General features: G+C 37.2%; 1 protein-coding gene across 1 annotated transcript in view; it reads right to left on the bottom strand.

The window, feature by feature from the left end:
- Nucleotides 1-542: 542 nt before the first annotated feature.
- Nucleotides 543-26,174, bottom strand: part of LOC104164792 (rho GTPase-activating protein 7-like) — a gene marked incomplete at its 3' end in the record, with an annotated part of 42,554 nt that continues 16,922 nt past the window's right edge. The window contains exons 2-3 of the mRNA XM_009704237.1: nt 3,308-3,457; nt 543-683 (exon numbers count right to left, since the gene is read on the bottom strand). Coding sequence (XP_009702539.1) covers nt 543-683; nt 3,308-3,457 — 291 coding nt within the window. The remainder of the gene's footprint in view (nt 684-3,307; nt 3,458-26,174) is intronic.

The raw sequence follows: 26,174 nt of genomic DNA, 5'->3' as shown, positions 1-26,174 counted from the left end.
GTCTGCCCACTCAGAGGCTTTCCTCTGATCCTCAGCGTGTGAAACCACTTGCCAAACTTGGCCTTAGAACGACATTCTCCCTTCGGTAAGGTGATACCTCTGCTTGCAGTACACAACAGTTTAGCCTCTCAAGAGGGCTAGGGTGACTGGGTTTGAGCATCGTAAATCAGGCTACATGATTCAACCATCTTTTTCTCTGGTTACATCCTTCATGAGATTTAGGAAATCTAAATTTAGTGATACCACTTCAGAAAACCTTATCTTCCTAAGTAAAATGGAATAGCTCCTTTAATTTATTTTCTTATATAAAACCTCAACTTGTTGTAATCATCAGCTGATAATAGTGTGTTTCTGAATACGAAACTTCTAGGATTGTTTGCCACTCAAGTGGCACCTTGAGACAACTTGCATTATTAGTCCTTTGTTTTCAGTGTCACACACATAGCTGTACAATCCATATAATGAATAGTATAAAATATCTTTATTTCACTTCCAACCTGATGTCATGAGTGCAGTTAAGAAAATATAATCTTGGTACTCACCCCAGCCTTTGGTTTAGCTCCAGAGCTGGTTACCAAACAGGGAGATGCTAGGTCAGGAGCATGGATGTTAGGAGACAAGTTTGTTTGTGAATGATTTACTGAAGCAACATCCACTGCACTTTCAGAACCAGATTCAACATCCTGTAAAAAAATGTTGCAAGTCTCTTTAGTAAATGTGAATATGAAATAAAAATCTAGTTCTTCTAAATAATGGAAGTAGTTAGGCTCAACTCAAATATATATGCTTAATTCTCTGCGTAAGAGTAATTCTCTTTGTTCTTTTCCATTACCTACACTTGCTTCCTTTGCTGTGCTTTTCAATGTGGTGGTTTGCATTAGCTGCTGTTCTGAAATTATAAATCATCACTATCATCAAAGCTATAATTCCACTAAATGTTAGAATGCAAGGTAAGAAAAATCAGTTTGGGGTTGCAGAAGTCTGACATTTTTCTCTGACGTTCAGTATTTCCTGTGTGCTCCCACCTTCTGTCTCCAGCAGCATTGCAAGCTCAATGAACATCTGTAAAACATTACACAGCTGAAATGACATCACCATCCAGCAGTTTATACAATTCAGAGGTACAGCTCCCTAGTTTTTTGAAATCAGCAGACACTTATCAGCCAAATGCTATTTCTGGTTAAAATGCCCTTACTTTTAATGACATTGATTACATTCCTTTTTTGAGAATAAAAAGAAGAAGAAATATAGTATGTTTTATTGTTGAGGAAGTAAAAACATCGCGCATGCTTGATTTACTGCATAGAGTGAGGGCAGGGGATTATATTGCTTGCAGATAAATTGTGACACATGTCTGGCAAAGAGCTGGCAATGTGTAAAACCAGCCATATACTGTCAGGATTATTAGCTGAGGTGCAGCCTGCATGAATATAGCTACACAGTACACAGAAAAAGCCTGAACTATTAACCCCAGTCAGCGCTGTGCAGACAAAGCCTCAGTTTCCTAATACCAAGTTTCTAGAATAGGTGAAATATGGGGCAGAGATATCTCAGGGGTTCTGCTCCTGAACTGGAAAGAAATGGCAAGCCTTTCATTCATTAATTTCAGTTGTCTCTGCTCTGCCAAACTGAAGCTGCCAGTTAGACAGGTGCCTCTACACCAAGTACGCAAGTGTGCTGTTTTGTGAAAAGGGTAGGAATTAGAGACAAAGCTGCGCTGTAGGTAGGACCATGCATTCGGGTCAGCTATTTCCCATCAGTGAGTTCTCTGCAGCGTGAAGCATTGGGAAGCGCAGTAGAACCATGGAAATACCTCTGTAGAAGTCATCTTGGGTACAGCTGCTCTTAGACACTTCTGCTTAGCAGAGCCATGCTGCCACGGTGCAGAACCATGCTCCCTGCCCTATCACCTATGTTTTTGCATCATATTCAAATGCTTCATTACTATAAAATCAATGTGAGACTGACCACAATGCATAAATGTCCTGAAAACCAAATCTTTTGATCCTCCAATTCATAATACTCAAAGGCTCAAAAATTCCTAGAAAATCAGTGTATATAAATAGCATATATAACATGTTTGATGCAGACTATCTTTCTGGAAGGCTGCTTTGCAGCATGGAAACAGGTATCATCTCTGATTATCATGCAGACTTACTTATACAGATTGCCTTAACTCCCTTTATTGCTGTCAGAAATCAGCTAAAATGCTGGCATGGATTGGTGAGATATGGAGAACAGATGTTAACATCGTATTTCAGCTTTCCTGTACCATCAGTGCTCAAGGAGATATTGTGAGAAAATTGATATCCAGGGGGAAAATGTTTAACTATTGAAAGTGTAGTAATGTTATGTCCTTTAAAAATGACACTTTATGTAATCTTCATCTGACCAAACCCATTGAAACTTAAACACAGCTTTTCTTACCTATAGACCACTCATTTTACTACATAGCAATAATTAAGTCTGGCTTTAACAGGAAAACCCCCTCATTATTTAAAAGAAAATACCACTAGCAAAAACAAATGACCTGAATGTTAGCTTAGAGATCTTGGGGGAGTATTTCTCAGGTTTCTTAAATTGAAAAACAGCTGCAACACATGTGGGCAAAATTAACAGGAACCCTGCACAAGAACACCTTGGGTCAGCCACTTCATGTTCTTCATAGTTACACATGTAAACATTTTTCAGAAAAAAAGAATGCATCAATCATGTTTGGAAGCTGTCCAGTCTCTCTTTGGACTACTCTCAGCAAGGAATTCTCCCATTTGAATAAATAAAATAATTAAAGAAATTGAAATAATTAAAGCACACAGTTCTGTCCAGAATCTTATTTTGAGTGACAGAGGATTCATAAGTGTGTCTCTGCCAAAAATTTCATGGATCCTCCCACTAGCAGAAAAACAAGACCTGAAGCTCCGATTTTCGAGTTCTACCTATTTAATGTCAAATGACACTTACTCATATGCTCTTAGACTGGTGTGATCCTGACTCTGTGCTGGCTGTGTTTACAGTGATAATTAGAGAGCCAGACATTTTCTGAATCTTGTTGATCTCCCTTTCTTTCATCTGGGAGCTCTGAAGTTCTCATTTATGAAACAATGACAAAAGGAAATAATAGAAGCCAATATCACTGCCTTCAAAACATATATACATGCAAACAAAAATACAACACAAATTCTTTACAAAAAGAGCTTTAGTTCTGAAACCAAGAGTTGATAAATGTGAGGACTGAAAGAAAAAGAAAAGGTGAAGTAAAACCAGATTTGACTTAGAACAATAAGAAAGATTAAGCAAACTGGCTTACAGGTATATGCCTCCGTTTATATGTTGGGGTGCTGGATGGGGAAGAACCTGCACTGAGAGCATTTTCAATATCCTGGTCAAGCTGGTCCAGTTTCATGATTAACAGCACCATTGAATCCAGTCGTGATCGATCCCGATCTTCTGTTATTTCCTAAGGAACAGAACATACAATTGCTAAATCTGAAATGGCCTTACTTGGAAAGAATAAACTTAAAGTAAGAAAGCTCTGTTTCTTAATTTGTCATGAAAGTACATTGAATAATAAGCAGAAAAATCTCTTTTTTTTGGGGAAAAATACTGTTTTGTGTAAACAAATCTCTGATCATTGACTTACTGCTGGGAAACCTTTTTATATTAATATTTAATATAAATCCATTATAGCAATTAAATTTTTAAAAATGCACAATTGTTTGGTACAAATGCATCATTACCATTTCCTTGATACACATGCTCTTTAAAGAGCTACTGATTTTAAACACTTCTCCAAATATTCACCCCAAGTTAATTAATTTCATTGTACAAATACAAATGATGAAGGTTAATGTATGATAGAAATGGGAGAGAAGGAAGTTCAAGCAGCCATTTCCCGGCTGAGGATAGCCACAATTACTTTTTCTTGCGGGATGCACCAGCGTAACTGTTTTGTCAATTCTTGGCAAAGATTGCTGTATTGTTAGGAAATTCATGTATATCTTGATATACATGATATACTTTAACATTATAGTAAACATAGCATCATAGATCCCCTGACTGGAAAGAGATAAGGATGAAGGATATTCACATCATAGCCTTAAACAACTGGGTTATGCTGCTTATTTCCCTATATTCTGTAGCACAAGCAGCAACTCAAAGCAAGCTTTTCAGTCAGATGGACTAAATAACGCTCTCGAGTTCTTCCTTCTCTTTCCTCTTTATATAGAAAGTTAACACAAAAGTTAACCAACTAGCCTTCCTCAAAATTCAGCAATATGAAAACCCCCACTGGTTCCTGCATGGATTTTCACAATAGGAAGTTAGAAAATAAGAAGTTCTGTTAACTCAAAATAATATTTTTACAAATCCTGCTCAAAAAAACAGAAACAAAGATGTTATAATTACTTCATTGTTACAAGAAGTAGGTAATATAAATGCCCAAATCAGCCTTTTTTGATGGTCATTAAACTGTTTTAGGCTACACAATGTCTTCTCTAGTTAGGATTCTATTAGCAGGTCTTTTATAGACTGCTTCAAAGATGTTGCAAAACTTGAATTAAATGATTCCTGCTAGAATTAAAGGAACTGTATAGATAAAATAATCGTATAAAATATCATTTACATGGTCCTTATGTGAAGACAGAGGTGACGGAGGTTAGTTAACTAAATCTTAGAAAAGCAGAAATACAAATCTGTCAGTCCATAGCAGAGTTATGAACAATGTTCATAGCAAAGGCCAAACCCAGGAAAACCGTGTATTTCATTTTTTATTACAACATGATATTTTGGATTGGGTTGCTGAAAAACCTGATGAATTTGCAGGACCTCCTGATGAACCTGAACTGAGTTTACCATGACCCTGAAAAAATATTACTTCAAAACAACTTAGCAATCAGTGAGTTGGGTTAAGTTTCACTTTCTTTAAAACTGAAAATACGGTGTCCCAAATGATTCATTGAAAATCCATGCATCTTCATTTTAGCTGACGTTAAATTGATGTCTGAATGTCAGAACAGTTATTTCATCTAATCTACATAGGCGCAGAAAGCCCAATGTAGCAAATAAGGCTCTGCTAACAAAGGAGACGTGACCTCCTTTGTGGCATAAGGCTACGTTTGCTATGGTGGGTGATATGTTCACCAGTTTACTCATCCAGAGGGGGACCAGTGCTGCTATCAAAACTTGCCTCCCACACAGTCCCCCAACTATGTATTTATTTCTATTACTTTTGCTTGGAAATATACCACTGGAAAGGCTAATCAACCTGAAATTTACACTTGACTTAAAACCCAAAAGTTACTTGCCACACCATGACAAAATGAGTGGTGGTGACTGGGAGGGTTTGTTTTGTTTTGTTTTGTTTTTTCCCCCAGACTAGAAAGAGAAAAATCTGGAATTTTCCCCAAGCAAATTGTTTGATTTATCCTGCCAAAAAAGTATCAACTTGCTCCGCATGCAGCAGATTGAGAATGCTAGAGAAGAATCTGCTGAAATTAAGAGGTGGCAAAGTATTGCTCAAAGTGATACTCAGGCTTGGCACACCGGGCTGGCTTTGCAGGCAAACACCACTTTCTAAACCAATAATATTATCAGGATGGAATTTAGCTATTCTGTTCAGAAGTCCTAGCAATAGTTTATGGTTCTGACTGCTGTTGACATCAACCTTGTCATAAGAAGTTTTGACATTTTAACTACAGTTTCTATTTTTACAATTTACTAAATAACACAATAATCACCTTCTGTTTGGCCGGGATGCTATTAAACTGTATATGTGAAAGCCTAAATAAATACAAGATTAATTTATGTTATAGACAGTTTTACCCTTGATATTATCTAATAAATTTCCAAGAGCTTTATAGCCTATTTGCCTTTTTTGTATCTCCCTTGTGTGTATATTCTGAGATTTTATTACTGAAGTGTGATATGCTCTAAAGCCAGCAAGATATTAGCAATTCATTTGTTTTCTTTTGAAAACACAGCATTTCCTCTGCATCCAGTCTTTCACATTTTTTCCCCACCGATAGCTAGTTACCTTCCAAATTAGAATGTAAAAATATAAATTACATTTGTAGAATTATACAGAAATCCTTCCTTTACAATCATGAAGTCAAAACTCGGGCATGAGAAGGTGCCTGCTCAAAGAATGCCCTTACAACTCTAATTCCTGCCTTTAGGCATTTGCATTGGGCAATTCATGAATGTATCACAAACATACACAGTACGTCAAACTTGAGATGTTATTTGTCTGCAGATTTTATTTTTAACATGTCTCCACAGGAAGAGGAAATACTTTAGGTCATGGACTGGGAAAAACAATATTTCTTTTAATTTGTATCCTCACTGGTATGATAAAGGAGCTAGTTAAACTTGAATATATTCATATGTTTAGAATGGAAAGCATTGTAACTGTTCCTAGAATGCAGGATGCTTGAATTACTCCTAAATTAAGTATTAAATCCCCAAAGTTAAGGTCATACTAAAAGAAATACAAACCTTTTTTCAAGGAAAACTGTTCCTAAGCCCTGTTGCTATCATCAGCAAACAATGCTAATAAAAGAAAAAGAATTTGAAGAGTATCATTGCAAATGAGATTCAGCCACTTTTTTAGACACTTTTGTTATTTTGGAGCTTATATTGCTATTGAAAAGAACAATACTATTTTTTATCTTTATGTACTCCTATGTCTTCAAGTGCTTATTTGTCTTTTTACTACCAAGTTGCTTTGTGCTTACATTTACAAAGTGAGGCTGTTTATTAACATGATGTCCTTATAGCATTCTGCATGGAGAACACCCGGCAATTTCTGAATATAATGTTCTTTGCACATAATGTTATTATTTTTTATTTTGAACGTTTGACGAAGAACCAACAAACACTGTAAAAAGGCAACACTAATCAGAGTATTTCTAAAAAGTACTTCCCCTCCCTTTTTTTTTTTTAAGGTTCAAACAGTTTTGTACCCATATTATCAGTATGTTACAAAGATTTTAACCTACTCAAACAAAAGAAACTAGTTAAGGAGTACAACACTGGTTAACTTTGGATTTAATACATTCATTTTGTCTTATCAGGGCATGGCAAAACAATTGAAGCAGATACCCTTCACTTCCTTGCTCTCTTATACCCTGTATTTCTCTAAGTGTGTTTTTCCCCCTTCTCCTGTGGCCACTGCTTGAACATCACACACACACTTTTCTTCCTACTGTAGCCCCTTTTCCCACATACCTCTTTCAGCTGAGCAGAGCTGAAGCAAAGGGTACCTTTTGAAAAGATGTACTATTAACAGTAAAACCTATTTTAATTTTCACAGCAAAAATTTTGTACAGAAGTGGTTAGTACACAAAACTAACTTTGTGCTCTCTTTTAATATCCTCAGGGGGATTGAATCATTCCCACTTTCCCTGTAAGTGCTCCCATTCAAAGCATCTGCTGGTTTCCAGGGCAGAGCAGAGCTCCATTAGTGCCAGTGGGGTCCCCTGTGGTTAAGGAGGGGAGAGGATGTCCTGGTCCAAGCAGCCCCCTCTTAGGGCCATCAGGGCACCACCAGCCGTGCTCCTCCTTGACACCCTTGGGTCAAGATGATCATAATTTCTTTGAAAAGGAGACATTGGTTTTTAAAGGCAAGCCTATTGCACAACTGACAAGGTGAGCTTGATTACCCGCAAAAGAAAGGGATCTTTTATGGAAAGAGTTGACTGAGTTTTTTCTGGTATTCTTGATCTGCAGCCAACTGGACTGACTTAAAATCTTGTATTAATGCTATGTATTTCAGATGGCATTAAATTACTCACTCTTGTCTTTCCTGGCTAGAAAATACCCTTTTTGAAAAATAAAAAGTTATTAAATCACTGATTTTATACTGTGAAGGTTTTAATCTGAACTGAAAACAAACAAAGAATAATGCGAAATATGCTATTTTGGAATTAATCTATTGATTTTTACTAGCAGGTGTACAAATCAGATGTGTAAATTTCATCGTGCTACATTGCAGTGTACAGTTCACAAACTTCGAAAAATTCCCAAGAATTTTATCTTTCTCTGAATTTTACACTCTATAGTACCATATTAGAGTCCTATTCTTCATTATATTGAAGAGATTGTAGGGGGAGAACATTAAAAAGCAATGAAAAAGCTAAAGCACTCCACTTCTTTTTGACGTAAGACAGCAGGCCAGGACACCAGCAAAAATCCCAGTAAGATTACTATTATAAATCATATTTTGAACTAATGTTTAGAATAGACTGAAAATGGAACAAATAACATAAGCATACACTACTGTACACATGCACAGGTGAGGGGACATGCTCATGTACGCAGCTATTCCTACACATTCATGCAAGTTTTTGGGAAAGTAGCTTTTCTTCTAATTTTTCTTACAAGAACTTTAGATAGTTGTCTCAATTTTTCTAAATATAAAGTATTTAACAGGAGTGGTTTATGTGCGCTTTTTAATTCCTGTTAAAGCCACAAATAAGTTATGTTTGCAAAAGTGAAGTCTTCAGAGGCACTTGATTGCTATATAACGTAGTAATTGTTTTTTTTTTACTACTGTATCCTTAAGAGAAATGTAATAAATACAAGTAGATCAGAAAGTCAACCTCTTAATAACATATTCTCTTAACAAAACACAGACTTCTTATACTTCCTGACAAAAAATATGGCTCCTTCTATGGAGCATAGTGCTTGCAGGAATAGTGCTGCACTCTCTGGGGAAAAGAGGAAAATGTGTTGGAAAATGACAGGGAGCATAAAATCCAAATATACCAATGCTGGTAAGTTCCAGGAGCTAGAAGATTTCAGGACTAGAAGTGAGGTGAAACTTCTCCATTTCCCTAACTTTTCACAAGATCTTTCAAACTCATGTGCCATTCACAGATACAGTCTCCTGAATTTAACCTGATTTCCACTGCAGAAATTTGCCATCTTTCACATTCAAAGCTAATTTAACCTAAACAAAAGCATTCCTCTTTAGTAACTTCCTTTCTACAGCTGTATTTGCCTAAACATGCACTCAACCTGTAGGCTGTACTCTATTTTAGTTCAGGCAGTTTTGGTTGTAGTTTTCCACGTTTCATGTCAGCCAAGTAAACCATCTAGCAGAGATGTTATTTTAATAATGAAATTTAGCAATTCGCTGTTGATGAAATGGAAAATCACTTAAAAACCTTGGGGCAAAACAATGTAAGGAATCATTATTACGTGGCTGTGCTAACTCATCAGGGAGAACAGGCAGTAGTTACTCGTGAAGTAGTGGCTTTTGAAACACAACAACTCTGTAGTAAGAAACTAAGTCAATCAGGGTCTCCTAGCTAATGCCATATAACCACGCGTAGACATTAATGGAAAACATAGAGTTCTTAGACTGTCATTACTGCATTAACATTACACCAATTCTCTGGCAATACTAATGCAAATAGTAATTGGTGGCACTAATTCGGGTAACGAACAGAAACAAAACCAAATGTAAAATTAACAACTCTAAATGCTATATCTTGTCCAATGTAAAAGACAGTTATCTTATACTTACAATACAATTTCATAAACTACAAATGATGGGTGAAATCCAGCTCTCTGTCTTTGACTTACACTTGTTTACAGTAGCCAATCTGATGACATCTAACTCTCAGTAATCATTCCTGATTTAGGATCATGTCAGGATTACAACTATGAAAATTTGCCAAAATCAAATCCCACACAGGCATAGAGTATTTTTTTATTGCTAATAATATCTTAATCTATTTGCCTATTATTTGTATGCGAGGGGCAGGGGGAGAGTTTCCACTGAGTGTTTCAAGCCCAGTTAAATTTACAGGTTGCAGAAAATTTCCTATATTCGCTTTTCTTTGCAAGCTAAAAGTTTGTGCAAAGCTAGGAGGCATTATGGAAGAGACGTACTGTTATACAAAAATTATAACAAATCCTCATATGAGCCTAGCAGGTTTAGCTGATTGCTTAACCTTTTAAATCTTGCCATGTGGGCTTAGCTTGAAGACATCCAAGTTACCATTCATCTGGGGTTTTTTGGTAAAAATATAACTATTTAACTGCTTCTGCCTTTTACTTTAGTTTTGTATTACTCTTTTGAGTCCTGTGGGTTTATTTATAGTTCAATGTATTTACAAGTCACATAAACACACACACATGCATGCATGCACTCTGATTTGTGCAGCGATGATTAAGTACATTGATGATAGGTATAAATTTGACATTTTCTAAATATGGAAGTAAATATTATGAGTTTACCTAGAGAGACTAATTAAAAAAATAGATTGGGTTGGCTCATTACCAAGAGTTGCCTAAGAATTTTTATATATTGAATGACAAAATGTAGGAACATTTTGTAATAGACTGCAACTCACTGAAATCAGCCTAGTGCTTACGGCTTCTGAGAAATCAGTCATTTATTTAGATTTCTAGCTAGAAACAGAAGAATCTGCATTTATCATTCTGTTTTGGGTAATCTTGCTCAAGTTAGCAGTTTACATGAGATATTCACTACGCTTCTCTGCCAAACACAAACAGTTTCCAATCCATCTCATGTCTGGAGGAGGCCCTTAGAAGAGAGAGAGAATTGAGGAAAGCTGAGATAGGGTGCTTTCATCAAAGAGCATTTTCTTCCCCTGTACCCTGAAGCATGACTGGATTATGGACATGTCTGTAAAGACGGATCAAAGAAAGTATGGAACTTCAGAGCTGACAGTGGGAAGAATAAGGTGAGGGATTCAATGTAGAGAGAAAAGCTCAAGTTATTATACAGAAAGCCATATGATATAGACAGGTATATACCAACCATACTGAATCTTAGGGAGTCCAAGCAACCCTCTGTCTGAAAGGACACCCAGGATCAAGGCACAAAAAGTGTGAAATCAGCTACATAAGACCTACTTTAAAAGAGTCATCAGTTAATCTGCTCTACTGCAGAACAGACCTACCTCGTTTGTGCAGTGAGGAAAGTATCACAGCATCACATGAGAATCAAAACCTGTAAATCGTTTTCCTTCTTCCAGGTGAGAAATAGAAATTACTGTCTTAGAGGGTTAAAATACTAACCTATTAAATTAAGAGTTCAATTAAGAATGCAGGTTGAAAGAGGTGATGTGATGTGATATGATATGGGATGGGGTGCTCTATATGTGATATTACAAGACCTGGTTACAGTTCTCTTTTCAAGATAGGCAAAACGGAAGACGTAATTTGGGTTTGTTTTTTTTTCCTTTGTTGTGCTACTCAGCAGCACTAAAGTGCAGCACTGCAGATGAGATAATAAGGCTTGTAGAAAAATGAAGTACCACTAGTGTGAAAATGGTATTAAAAAGCTAAGGCAATGACTAGCAAAGTGGGAAATATTAATGCTAATCCAAACAGGACACTTTTGTTGTACAGAAAACAACAAAAAGGCAAAAGTGGAATTATTTTCTACAAATGTAGAAGAGCAAACTTCACAGAATATACAAACTTTCTTGCACTGTTAATATCCTGTCCCTGCATAGAGCACCTTTCCATGCAAAGTCTTTTGGAAAACTCTTTTAAATATTTTGGTGTTAATTCTGGTTCATTTCATCAGAAAAAAATGTACTAACTGAAGATTTTTAAAGTCATGCAAGTGACCTGAGACAATTGTTTAAAGATTTTCTTATGCTTCTGTTGTGGCAGATGTAGCAATAGATGATGAATGCTGTTGCAAACTTCCAGAAGTTATAGCAGAGTCATGTTTTTCTTGTGTAGAGGTTTCATGACAAATAGAGGAGGGAAGCCGAGAATTTAAACTCTTCTCTAGTAAGACTGAATTTGTTTAGAAACAGTGAACTTCAAAATATCACTGTTTCTTTCAGAGGCAGAATGTTCTCTGAAATAAAAATGCTGGAACAGATTCTTGGAACGCTACTTATGTTTGCATGTGACTTGCATGACACGGTTGATTTAGTTGTCAGTATATAGAGAAAAACATTTGTAAAACTGAATGACCTTTTTGCTGCAGGGCTTAATCAATGTAACACCTCCCCCCAAAGCATTGTAACAGGGACGGTATTTATGGGACATGCATCTCCAAGAACAAGACCTTGAACAGCGAGACCAATGTCTCTTCCTACAATTAAGGATGATGTTCAGAAAAAGTTGTGGTCAAACATTATTTGAAAGTCCCAAAGCTCAAAGATCTACTTGCTTGCCTCCCTAGTTTTGCTCACCACACTGCTGCAAGACTGGTGTTTTGCTGTTATATCCAAGTATTCTGCATAGCTTCTCTATATTTACTATCTGAAGACTGATCATTAGCTGTAATAGTTCACTCGATTTTGCCTCTGGCAATGAGCTGACCTTTTTGAGTGTAGCTCTCCATGGATTATGTAGACTGCTCATTTCTTTCTTGCAAAGATTCCTTTCAATACCAAGACAAACTCTAATAGACGTTCACCACTGTATAGTAAATCCACTACTAAACCTTACAGTAGTCAATGATTTAAAATATAGTTTCTCCTTACATGATACTAATAACAGTTTATTATTTCAAGATTCAAGTGTGATCAGAACTCAATTGTTTAGTAACTTTGTACTTTGTTCTGTCTATATTTGTACTCCAAACTTAGTTTTAAAAAATATCTAAATCAAGGTCTGATACAGGTCATAGTTTCATGGTTACTTTAATTTTCCCAAAATTCACAGTTCTACTACAAGTTGCTGTGCCCTCATCTACTCTCCCAGGCTGCCCCTCACCTCCCCTTGTGCCAGCACCAGTTTCTAGTAGTAAGCCAGTGGGGATTCAGCTGAACACAGTCCCTGCGAAAGGGGTAGTGCTGAGCAGGGTCAGTTCCCTAGTCTGGTTCTCCACGCAGCCGTGCAAATGTCAGTGCTAGCCAAGGAAGGCCAGATAAAAGTAAGACAAAAAGCTGTACTGATTTATTTTTTTTTTTTTTTTTTGGCAAAAGCCTCTATTTATGTTGATGCAAAGTGACCATGTAACTGTAACCTTGTTTTTGCAGGTGAGGTTATGCTGATTTTACAGATGTTGTAGGGTCTGGGGGCTTCTCAAATGTTTTTCTTCAGGACATCACACAAAGAACTGAAGGGAGTCTGCACATTTGTAACTTATTTGGTGAGGGTCTGAAAGAGAAGCATATTGCTAAAAAAGAGCAGCCCACTGCTGTCCTCTGCCCCACAGTTCACCCATGTATCCTTCTTTAGCTTTGCCAATCTATGCAGCTGATGAGCTGATGAAATGCCAGAGATATTTTTTGTATGCCACAAGTTTGTAGGAGAACATGATAGCATGAGAAAATCCATTGCTAATTTTTTATATTCATTGAAAGGAGTTTAAGTACCTTGTTTTCTTGGAAAAGAGCTCCTTCTTTCCCATTTGAAAACTGGATTGTCCCACTGACAATTACTTTCTTATTAAATTACTTCTGCACAGTAAGATTTAAACTAAGGTTAGTTTTGTATCACAATCCACAGCCCATTGATATTTATGGGAACAGTTATTGGTGACTGAGGAGGTGGCAGTAAAAACCTTGATCTTGAATAAGGCTAAAATTTGTATTTCTGAGTAAGGCCAAGCCAAAGTTAGAGTTCAGGTTTGGGTTAAGACCCAACACCCTTGAATTTTCAGATCTTGTCTCAGCAAAAATATTTCAACAAAAGGGTTATGAAATCAGGTGTTCATATCAGACAGTTTAGCTATACGGAAGCCTAGTCACAGACAAATCAAGCCCCCCAAACTGGGATCAGGATCAAATATGTGGGGAGTGGAAATGTTGCTCAAGGGAACAGTTATTCCTTTTCAGCCATGTGAAGAATGATTCTAGATAGCTCAAAAAATCTTCATAGACCATGCTCTCTCTTTCACTTTGAATTCTTAGCAAGTATTAATAAACGGCAATCAAAGGTTTTGAGAAATTACAGAATCAAGGGAAGCTGGATCACTTTTTATACGGCACACATCATATTTTACAACTAAGATATTTCCTGAATTAAATAGCCGAGATGCTGCAGTCATGTCAGCTTCTCTGAAATTCTGCACCAATTATGAGATGCCTTCTGCAGAGCCGATAATGGCCCAAATTGGGTAAAAACTACCAAACAAAACTTGTTTGCCTCAGACACCCCTTAACAGCATCTGTTTTCTGTATATTGTTGTCTGAAATTCATCAAAGCTAAGCGTCTGACCATGTGGTAAGTGGTTGACTGGAATTTTGTAAAGTCTGTGGTTCAGACAAGGAATTCTGCTTTTCTTTATAATATATTCAGCTATTTCATGTATGCGTTTGAAAACCTTTACGCGCACTGGAATTATTCTAGCTATTAAATGCTGCTTAACAGGATTGATCTGTGCACAGCATTGAGGGCTTGCTCAGACACACACACTGGCCTGTAAACTAGCCTTCAGGGTTGATCATCCCTTCACATCAAAGGACACAACCCATGCAACACACAACCAAAAGACAAAATTACTCTAAAAGCCTCATTCTTCTGCAACTACCTTTTTGAATCCTTGAATTCATTTTCCCCTAAAAAAATTTGCTGCTTAGATTTTTCTGTCATTCACTTTAAATGCTCATTTTCCTTCAGCATTTCTATCCTGAATCCTTAGAAACAGGCCTGAAGTTGCACCGCATAACTGCTACTAAAGCAATTTTCCATAAACATTTAAATGAATATAATTTGTATACTTGTTTTTAAGCATTCACTGCTTTTTCAACAGTAAGTTCAGCTTCTCAAGTCTAGTGACTATTTTAATCTGAAACCATCAACACTAACTGCTTTAAATATTACACAATATTAAACATCACACATTTATATACGATAATAATGAGCCAACAATAGAAAGTCATAGAATCATAAAAAATACAACTGGAAGAGATCTTGAAATGTCATGTCATCTGTCTCCCTCTCAATGACAGGACTGTCATACCTGACAGATGGTTCTCCAGCCTCTCTTCCAAACCTCCAAAACTGCCCCAAGCAAAGAAGGTTTTATCCCAGTGCTACCTTCCTTAGCACTAAAAAACTCTCTCTAATGTAAAATCACAATCTTTCTCTAGCTTGAACTCATTAATTCTTATTTTTACCAGTTTTTGGTCTGCATGACAGACTTTTCTTGTCCTTGGAGATGGTATTATGTTCCCCTTTAGTCTCTTGCTCTGGCTCATTCCTCCCCCTCCCCACTGACATGGCAGGGACTGGTTTCCTCCATCTCTGGCCATTCTCACATCTCTTCCTGAGTCTCTTCTGCACTCTTCTGAAGAGCAACTTGCAAAACCCTCTGCCTTCGCTACAGATGAAACTGATGTAAAAAGTGCATCTCTAGGAATCGAAAAGCACAGTATGCACATGACATTTTTCTATTGTGACAGCAAATAAATGTCAATTGAAGCCATTTCACCTCCCAGCATTTGTGAGGTGAAAACCACTGGCAGCTGACTGAGACCTGCAGGCAGTAAGCAGCCATCAGTTAGCAAGGTAACAACAAGCAGGTGAGATGAATGATTGTCAGGAACAGTTCACATACAGCCAAACTTTTCTTGCAGGTTGTGGGACTGGCAGGCAGCAATCACTCCACAGCCCTCTCCTGCACTGCAGCTCCCTGCCCTCCATCAGTACAGGCTGGCACGAGCCCACGTCTTGTGCTGAAAGGCCTTGGCCCCCAGAACTGATGAGGATGGAGCCAGTGCTTTCCTAAAGGTGCACGGGGTAAGAAAAGAGGCAAATAACTTAAGCTGAAACAAGAAAGGATCAGGATTGCCCCCGCCCCAGGGCAGTCCAGCAGTGGAGCAGGTCACCCAGACAAGTTCTACAGCCTCCATCCTTGGAGGTTTTTAAGACCCAACTGGATAAAGCCCTGAGCAACCTGGTCTGACCTCAGATCTGGCCCTGCTTCTGTAGAGACCTCCTGAGGTCCCTTCCAACCGATTAGTAAGGCTGTCCTTAATTTTTATATTGCTGGATGGAAACTAGTTATTACCTACAAAAATTACTGGTAAAGTCAGATCGGGTAGAAAGTATTGTTACTGTTACTGAATGCAGCTAAGCATTTTGCTCAATGATGTACCTCTTTACTGTATTCCACTTAGTATTTTTACTGCTGTTGGATAGGTATTGCTGCTTTTGTATACAGTCTGACACATACAGGGTATGCTTGCCAGTCATACCCTGGAGCCATGCCCACCAGCAAATGAATTACACTGCATTATATGATAACTAGCCCTCTTTAAGAAGTAAGACAAATAGCTTCAAAACTGAATAGTACGGTATATTCTTTTTAAAAGCACCTGCAATTTATTGCAACCAAAGTGAAAATTCAGCACTAATAGCGTTACTATATAATAACATATATTAATAGCATCACTATATAATTTTCTTTCACATCATTTCATAACTCAGCCATGATGAGTATTCTGTGACCTATACCAGGACTGTCTGAGGATTTTTGCTTCCTCTATCTGCAATAGCAAAAATATATATTCCAAATTGTGCGCATAGGTATTAGATGGAAAACCAGATTTAGATTTTATTTTTCCCCACCGCTTATATTTCTACTTCCAGATTTTCTTTTACAATGAAAGAATTGTAAAACTCTCAGACACTGAAATAATAAGCTACTCAAAAAACCTAAGTCTTTCTTACTATAAAGTCTGAAAACATCTCATATGGGTATACCAAGGTGAGGAAAAAATATTAAAGCAAACAAAACACATTAGAAATATTGATGAGACAGATTATTGCATATCATACCTGAATTATGAACATATTTATCTATAAAACACAGGCTGTGTTTACACTGTCAATCAAGACAGTAATAAGGATTAAATAAGCAGTAAATGACAGCCTGAGCTGAAACCAGAGCCCCTACTGCCAGGCAGAAGCTAACTAGCAATGCAGTGGTGGACTTGAGTCCAGCTGAGACTGGACTGTGGTCACAGCATTTTCCTTCTCCTTTTTGTTTCTGAGAGTTTCAGCTAGGCTGCTGGACGGCATTAGCACTCAGGTCTGACAGTCAGGATCGGGAGGAAGGAAAAACGTTGTGCTCTGCTCTGGTCCCAGCTCCTGCCTCCCAGCTCAGCCTGCAGCACATCTACGTGCCTACACATCTCCCTGCCATTTCGGGGAACTGATGGCTGACAGCTTCCCTTCACAGCTGCTGCCTCCCAGGAACAGAAGGGGAGAAACCTCTGTCTCTCAGAAAGGACTTGCTGCTCAGACTGAGTTCAATCAGTCTGTGTCAGTACATCAGTCCACAAAGGACCCCGTAGCCTACAATTAGGAACTTGACAATTTGAATGGGAGGTGAGGTTGGTTACAAGTCCCAGCTTTGACTAACACCCAACATATCTACATTGTAAATATGACCACAGCAATGCAGGACATATGTATGTACACAAACATTATTTATTTATATATAAAAGGGGAAAAAGAGGATACAGAAGTTAATGTTACTTCCAAATGTGGCTTTACCAAATAGGAGGTCTGAGTTCAAGAGTTATCTCAAAGAGGAGACAGAATAAAAAAGACAAACATGTCAGGGCCAGGATTAAATCAGATATTTTAACTAACGTTCAATAAACTTGGATTCCATTCCAAACTCTTTCCTTTTTTACATGCTTTCATTCTTACCAAACTGTTTGAAAATATTTTAATGATTTAATTGTAATGTAGTTTTGATTATTTTCAATTTTTTTTCCCACCTGAGTCTATATTTCATGCTGGAAGTCAAGATTTCAGTAACCAGAGAATTCCAGTAACTATGGCTAGAAATATTACAAAATCTCAGAACATGCTGAAAAAAAATTGGAAATAAAGATAACATTTGGAAATGTACTAGATTTGTAGTAAGATTTTATTTTGAAAAAAAATGTAAAAGTAAACTCTGGCCATAGAAAGAGAGTTGAAAAAAAAACGCAGGAAAAGAAAACACTTTATGAGTAAGAAAAGAGATAGATACGAAAGGAAAGAACAAGAAATTCAAAGTTGCTCCGGCATGAAGAAAACAACAGTATCATCAATCAGCACCTTGCTATTATCTTGGCACTGCACTTCAGGTGGATTTTAACCGGACAGACAGGCAGCTATAAACACTCAAGCAGGATGTTCGAACAATGAACAAGTTGCATTGTAAAAAAACCAGATGGAATAAAACTCATGCATGCCAAGAAGATAGGATACAAAGAACCTTGAAGAAAGTAGCACTCACGACAGAAAAAAAAAATAAACAATATGAAATTCAGTATAATTCAGTATTTTGGGTTTTCTGTTATTCTTCGAAAGTAGCCTGAAGTTTCATGTGATCAATGAAGTGTAAAAAAGTTCAGATATGAACAGGAAATTGTGAGGGATATTTTAAAAATATTGACTATTACCATTTTGAGAAGGTATTCAATAAGGCTGTGAGCTTGGATATGTTACAGGGAAAATTCATTCATCTGGATTTAATTGTATCTGTTTCAGAAATTCAGCATGGTGTGATTGCCATTTCTTAATAGCACGAAAGCCATATCAACAGTTCAAGTTTAAGAGAAATAAATAAATCAAATGACATAATTTATTCAAGCATTTTCAGAAATGCTAGCTTGCCCATTTCCTAATTCGTCCTGCTTCAGGCCAGTGGAAAAATCTTAACCAACCTCTATTGAAATGGGCCTACCTGACATAAACCACTTCTGTTAATTCTATTGGCCTTGGATCACTGAATGGATCATTAACGTGATCTTGCTGAAGGGGCAGTTGGGCTAGGAGTAATGTAGATTTCAAGAAGCTCTAGGATTAAGAGGCAATGATCCCAAATCACGGCGCTCTGATTCAACCTTCCTACCCTCAAGTGAATTCCATGACAGTGTTCTCCTTTTTAAGGAAGAGATCACAGATGTAAGGACTGAGAATTGCACAACGAAGTTTCCTTTCAGATCCTCAGCTTGAAATATTAAAGTGAGTTTCTGCAAAACAGACATTTCTCATGAAGCGTATCATTATCTCTCAAAATTTGGAGAGTGTAGTTTTCAAGAGTGCTGGATGAAAATCTTATTTCTAAGTCTTTTTTGACTTTGTTTCCCTGACTCATTGAGTTATATGGTGTGTTAGTCTGTACGGTGTCATTGAAAATGTGAGTCTGACATTTGTTCTTTGTTAATGTTTGAGCTAAGAGAAAAAAAATCAGTAGCAAAATCAGAAATGCAATGACCACTGAGCATGTATTGATGAAGCAAGGGAATAGGAGAGCAGCTGTGGGGCATGTTAAGTCCGGCTTTGCATCATTGATCCAAAAAAGAGCATAAACGTAGACACAAGGAAACAACAAAGACTATTAAAGCTGCAAAACTGTCAATAACCAAGTTGTATCAAACACCTGGTTGTAACCACTAAGCCACAGTAAGAACTAAGTCAATGTCTGCTATGACACATCTGTGGTTGCAGATGGAACACCATTTGTGAAATATTCAGAAATGATTGCCTAAACTAGGCAAATATGTCTTTTTCAATGATGTCACTCTACTTTGAGTTAGATTTTCTGTAAAAATACAACACAAAAATAACTCAAACATCCCAAGATTTCCAGGTCAGAGAGGACAAGGGGTAATTTAGTCTTTGGATAATAAGGAACACTGGAATGGCACTTGAACAGTGCTCAAAGGCTAGCTTATCAAGTTCTGCAAGTAGGATAACGTGTAATCCATGTTCAATACTATTGGATGAGGGTTAGTAGGAGAGCCTGGAGAAAGTGTCTGATTAATGTCTCGTGCTAATAAACCATGTCTTCCTGTTTGATTGCATATTAGTGCAAGGATGCAGAGGAGTTTTAAAGAAGTTGTAATGAAGCAGTAGAGGCAAACTAAAACAATGAAATGAATAAATCACATTCAGATCATAATTTAGGCAATGACAATAGTCATCTTATAACACTGAGCCCAAGATCAAAGGTGGCCTTGCAGTCTCAAGATCCAAGGAGAAGTTTGGGGTGTTCTGAGAAGAGCTGCCAGTCTGTGAAGACAATCGCAGGACTCAGGGAGACGCGGAGACTGTGAGCAGGACAGGTTGGTCAGCACTGTCTGCAGATGAGTCAACTGGACTTTTCAGGGGTACCAGTGTGGGCATTGTGGGCACAGGAGGAAAATTCTTGCCGGGTCCAATGTGTCATAGCTCTCATGATCTGAAAGTTAGTGTCTGGTTTAAGCTTCAGCTGAGTAAAGACTGAGTGGGAAATCAGTGAGTGAAGCAGTGGAGAGAGTACGGTACAGTTAGGACAGTGAACAGGATATTTAGTGAGAGACTCGTAGACTGCTGCAGTATTACCTAAGTTTCAAATAATGCAAAAGATACTGTAATCTATAACTACAAAAGGATGGGACAGATTATAGTAGATGCTAGAGCTGATACAATTAAAAGATGTAAAAATATTTTCTTTACTGTTAATGAGCATCATGGGAAGGCCCCTGGCAGATCTTTGAAATCTAAATACAAGCTCCAAGAATTCATAATGTTCTATTTTTGGATCAGAGCACATTAGTGGGCCTATGTAGTGTTACCATTAAATAACGACGACGGTGCTATAGAAATTCAGTGCATTTAGAGACTGGTGCTAAGTGAAAGTGGTGAAACAATTGTAATTCTTGGATTTACCAATAATACTAAGGATTGTGTCTCTTGGACTCTTAATTATTTAAGTCAAGAGTATGATACCCTAATTGACCTGATAAGATTAAAGTGTAAGAAATTGCAGAACATAAGAATGATCAATTTTTTCCTGTAACTGTGAAGTTAGATTTGAAAGCCCAGCAATTAACCTGACCTGATTTTCACAAATCCTCAGCTTCTGTTCAAACTGCTTTTTCAGTAGTTCAACCCTTCAAGTTAACAGAATAAAATAATTAGCTTGCCATTTCTTCACAAGTAATGTTACTGAAATCAGGGAGACTAGTCTCCAAATATGACTTAGTGAATTAAAATCAGATTGGTGGAATCTAGCTGTTAACAATGGGGACAGTATCAGAATCAGATATATATAACAACTATTTGTAGAATTGAAGAAAAAAGGGAAAACGTCAAGATTCACTGAGTGCTGGTAAACTGAATCACGAATGAATAATGAAAAATTACCACATGGTAGTAAGCTGATTGTATGCATCAGTGTTTCCCATCTGCATATCTGCATATTCCAGTTTAGCTGGATTGCAGCAAAAAAGTACACTTTAAATGTTAAATATTTTAAACAAAAAGTTATGCTCTTGTAAATCCATAAATCTTAAATCCTGGATAATATTTTGCACTTGTATTTGTATGGAAATGTCTGATCATTCTAAGTTTTTCAGTCTCTTAAGATGCACAAGCGCATGCCATTTTAATTATTAAGCTTTTGTTTAAAGCAAAATAAAAATGAAGTTTGCACACTTCTATTTCGGCTGGACTGGGTTCTTTTACAGGTGACTCATTCCCCTTTGCAATGGTGCAATAGGCAGCCTATGGTACGTCACTAAGAAGTGTCTGCTTACATATACAGAAAAGAAGCTTAATGAATCATGAAGTCATGAGGCAGTAAGAATAGCACGTCCTCGAGCAAAAGATATAAAACCACCACAGAATAGAGGAGAAACATGGTTCAAAATCTACCCTAAATGGAAGCAATTATATATTTTTTACCTAATTTTCCTTTATCCTAAAATAAGGTTTTGTTGATAACAAGCTGAAATGCCACTCTTCATTTTAGACTTGATCCTTTGCTTTTCAGGATTAAACTCTGACTGGGTTTACTATGATTCACACTTCAGAAATGTGAATCTTAGAAGACTCTCCCAGCGCAACACAGTGACTTTTGGTAATGGGATATTTCTTGAACAGATTATTTTTCCAAACATCTATGTATGTATACTTCATACCCCATATTTAAACGTGTTGCCTTGCTTTACTGCAAATACAGTTTGCACAATATATCCCGTTAGTTGGAAATACAACCACAAAATTGCTAAAGCCCACCTTATTTACCCTTGCAAACGCATGTTAAGTAAACACACTAAAGAAAAATAGCACTGTATATTTTGGAATACATAATCTTTGGGAAAAGAATGTCTGTTGGTTGCGTCTTCAACAGCTGTCTGAGGCAGTAGGGCAACATTTTTCCTATACCTATTTTTTTAGGTACCTCCATAAGATAAACAACAGCCATCATCTCCAATTAAAGAGTAAATGTGGTGAGGAATTACAGGAATGGATGTATTCTTGATTGAAACTTTATTAACTTCTGTAAATATAATAGTTCATCTTCTGTATGATGGAACAGTAACATTACTCTGTCTTAAAACTTTTCCTATATTCCTATAATAACCATACAGCTGTATGGTTATTTACCCTTCATAAAGATAGAAATAACAAGATGCTTAGTTACACTTTTAAAAAACCTTTCAGATGTAGAGTTTCCTGATATTAAAAGAAATAAACACTGTCACCACATCTTGTGAGAAAAAGGTAAAACAACTTTAAAGGTCAGCATAGCTTTTGCATGAAATATGTCTGCAGAGAAAAAAAAAAAATTGCTTGAGAAAGGAGAATGAAACTTTTGGAATAGTTAACTACAGAGCAGCTGGCACAGATTAGCCTATGTCCTCATACAATCAAAATGTTTCTTTTAGAGAACTTGAGATAACTAGCTTGAGAGCATTTAAGTGTAGTCCAGTATTTCCCCCCCCCATTTAATCAAGTGTTATCTTATGAGATATGACTGCATTATCCCAGTAGAATTGAAGAATTACCAACTCTACACTATTTTTTATATATATGTATTTAATATCAGGTTATTGGGGTTGATTTTTATCTGGGGTGTATGCCAACTTTTATTGGCTTAACACAAGACACACCATGACAAAATCAGCTCAGGGGAAGAAAACATTGCATGAAAACTCTGGCTACTGATTCACAAGTGAGGCCAAAAGAGTGAAACTACAGTCTCAGAAATGCAGAGCAGAAATATACAGAAATACACATCTGGAGAAAGAACCTGACTCAGTCTACAGCCAGCGCCAAGGCAAGCTGTAGTGAATTTGCAGTCAGCACCGGCTGGCCTCCCCAAGGAAGAAGAGCACCAAGAACACTGCAGACTTCAAGTGCATTCAAAGCACCTTAGAGTGAGTGGTGCTGGACCAGTGATTGCTCGATTAGAAGAACAGGACATTTGAAATCTAAAAGTATTTTTTACTGTATAGAAATTTAATATTAAAATACATGTTACTATTATCAAACATGTCTTTGTACATGTGGGAGAAAGATAAATGCATAATTGTTAATAGAATTTCCAATAAAATATTTATAAACTGCAGTTCCATTGTTATTTGACTTAAATCCTGCTTCCTCTGACTCATATCAACGTGACAGAAACGGCAATACATCTGTTCCACTAAGTCAGTGTGTTCATTAACATGAGCAAAATACCATTTGGCTCTTCTTCATTTAAAAAAATTAGGTAATAGAGCTTATTATCAGGCCTAGACAACTAGATGACCATAGATGAAATTTGAGGCCCTTTGAGGTAACTGAGAGTTTGCTAGCAATAAAATTAGGATTTCACCAAACTGATTTGCATCCTTCAGCTATGTGTATCACCCAGGGTAAGCATACCCAGGAGAAGCCTTTTCACTCTGAGAGTTTATTTTTCTCTTGCCCAGGGCTCAGTTGCTCAGCAGATGTCTATGCTTAGGAAGATAAATATTTCTAAATATGCAATTAAGTTCAATAGTCAGATGGATACTTATACCCTCAAAAAAGGCTGAGCTTTTATACTATTCCTGAAAAGAAGAGAGATGAATAGAGGGCTGAAAGGATCACTTGCTTACGGAGAAGAATGACAGAAAAGAGCACTGGAGAAAGTATCACATAGCTTCCTCAAACAGCTGTATGGAGACTGCAGAGAGACGGAAAGCATGTGTAAATGAGTAAGAGCACACCTACAAGTTATTTTGCATAGGACTATTTAATTTAATCTCAATCTGATTTTAAAGCATGGGTGCTGCAAAAATGGGAGACTTGTCCTCACTGGCAACAAAGTGTGAGTTTTAATATGGAACAGAAGGGAGTGTAACGAGAAGAAGCAATATTGCAGCTCTGAAGGATAGTTTTTAAGGCTCCTGAGGAACTTCCACCTATCTCAGGCAATTGCACAGATCTTATTAATACAACTTTTCAGTACATCTTTAGTATAGTTAACCTCACACTGCACATGACAAGGGAAAACATTAACTTCATTTTAAGGATGTGAAAATGATAGGCAGGAGAAGTGTTTTTCCCAAGACTAAAGCAGGACTTGACCTAAGCAGCAGTGCTGGCCACTGGGCTAAGTTCCCCTCTCTTTTTAACTCTGCTTCTCTGAGCCATCCCTGGAGTGGTAATATTTGGAAGTGTATTTAATGCTCTGGTTAGTGGGCTAATGACTATTTGCTATGATGGTGTCTGTTGGGGGATGTCTTGTTACTGGTTCTCATGTTTCAGGCTCAGTTCTGACAGTGTAATCAAACCGGAAAAGATGTAAATCAGTTTTCTTGATATTTATTGAATGCATGTACTATTTTGCTACATTTAACACGAGGATTTTTTTCTTTTTTTAGTGTTTTTCCCCTGCTCCCTTCATCTCTAGAAATTTCCAAAGCAGCTCTGTTTAGCTTTATGTTTATCAGATTTTTTTTCTCCTTTTCCTCTCTGAGACAGGAAGCTGAGGGTTTTGACCTCATCTGGATCTTTCCCAGTGTCAGGAGGTGGTCTGTTCAAAAAGATTCCATGACACTGATCTCTTCCTGATTTATCTGATAGCTAGGTCAATAAATAAGGTTTCTACTGTTTTTTTCCACAGCTGTAAAATAACCAATGGACTCCTCTGAGAGCTAATTATCAAATCTTTTGGGTTTTTCTTTCAAGGAACAAGCGTTATCTTTCCAGTTAGTAAATTCCACTGCAGGGTAATTTAGCAAAGACTGCCTAATTGTAGGAGCTCTGGCTCTCAAGAAGCAGTTCATTTAAGTAAAACATTAACACTGGAGACCTGTTTCTTCTTTACAAATTTTTCTCTGTCCTTCTATCACTATATTTTCTCATAGTCACAAAACACTTTGCATAAAGATTATAGAGCAATTGTCATGTCCAATGAATCCACCAAGTGGCAAACAATAGCATTCTCCTGTATGACTTATGTGGATATGGGTAGTGAGGGTACAGCAGTAAGTGATAAATGGGCACTGTTCCAGATTTGTCATTTTTCTGTTTGTATCCTCCTCGCCAACGCAGCCAGCCTTTGCACTGCTATTGCCTCCCTGTGTGACTGGCCTCGTCCTGTCCCAGCTGAGGTGGTTCATTTGACATTAGATACAATCCAGTGGAAATAGCTCCATTGCTAGTTATAAAGCATCTTTTCTGATGCTCGGTGAAACCAAGGAAAGGTGAAAGGCCCTAGCGACTGCTAAGACAACTCTCTTCAAACATCTGTCAGAAGTAGAACTAATCAGAGCACTCCTAAAAGATCATATGTCCCAATCTGAAGTGATCTACTACTACTATTTTATGCCATAGGAAACCTTTAATTGAAAAGCATAATTAAATGGTTATTTATTAACAGATTTCACTGATAGTTCAAAATTTCTGGCTACCATAGGTCAGTCAACAGGCTTAAGGTCACAAAAATCCCTGTAAAACAGCCAAACTCTTTTTCTACCGTCTGTTTTTCTCTCACATTTCTGTAGAAACGTACAGTTTCTGCACCTTATATTATTTCAACTGGGATATTCCCTTGGTAAGTTACATATTTAATATGATTATACTGGCCATTGAAAATATGCATAATAATAAAATGCTCATTTTGCCTACATGCTATACACTCAAGATTTAATGAAGTATTGGAATTCAAGGAACTCCAAAGTCCTAACTCTAGCTCTGCCTTCCAGAATAAAAGACCTCTGTTTTGATTTATCTGTGCTTGCATTGATGATGATATCAGTAACTCTTCTCCCAGTCTGCTAAGTTTTGGTTAGATTCTCTAAAGAACAACTCAAAGGTAGGGTGTTTACTGGAGATTGTGATAAACATTATACACTGTTTTTAACAAAAAGCTTCTACAATGATTATTTCTAGAAATTCTCATACTGCTTTTTAAAACACAAATAATATGCAGATGGCGATCATTTCTACAGGACAGACTGAACTACAACAAATACATACTTATC

The sequence above is a fragment of the Cariama cristata genome, unplaced genomic scaffold (genome assembly GCF_000690535.1).
Source record: "Cariama cristata isolate BGI_N322 unplaced genomic scaffold, ASM69053v1 scaffold4007, whole genome shotgun sequence".
NCBI lineage: Eukaryota > Metazoa > Chordata > Aves > Cariamiformes > Cariamidae > Cariama > Cariama cristata.
Note: the sequence above shows the minus strand (reverse complement) of the source record. Positions and strands in the feature narration are given on the sequence as shown.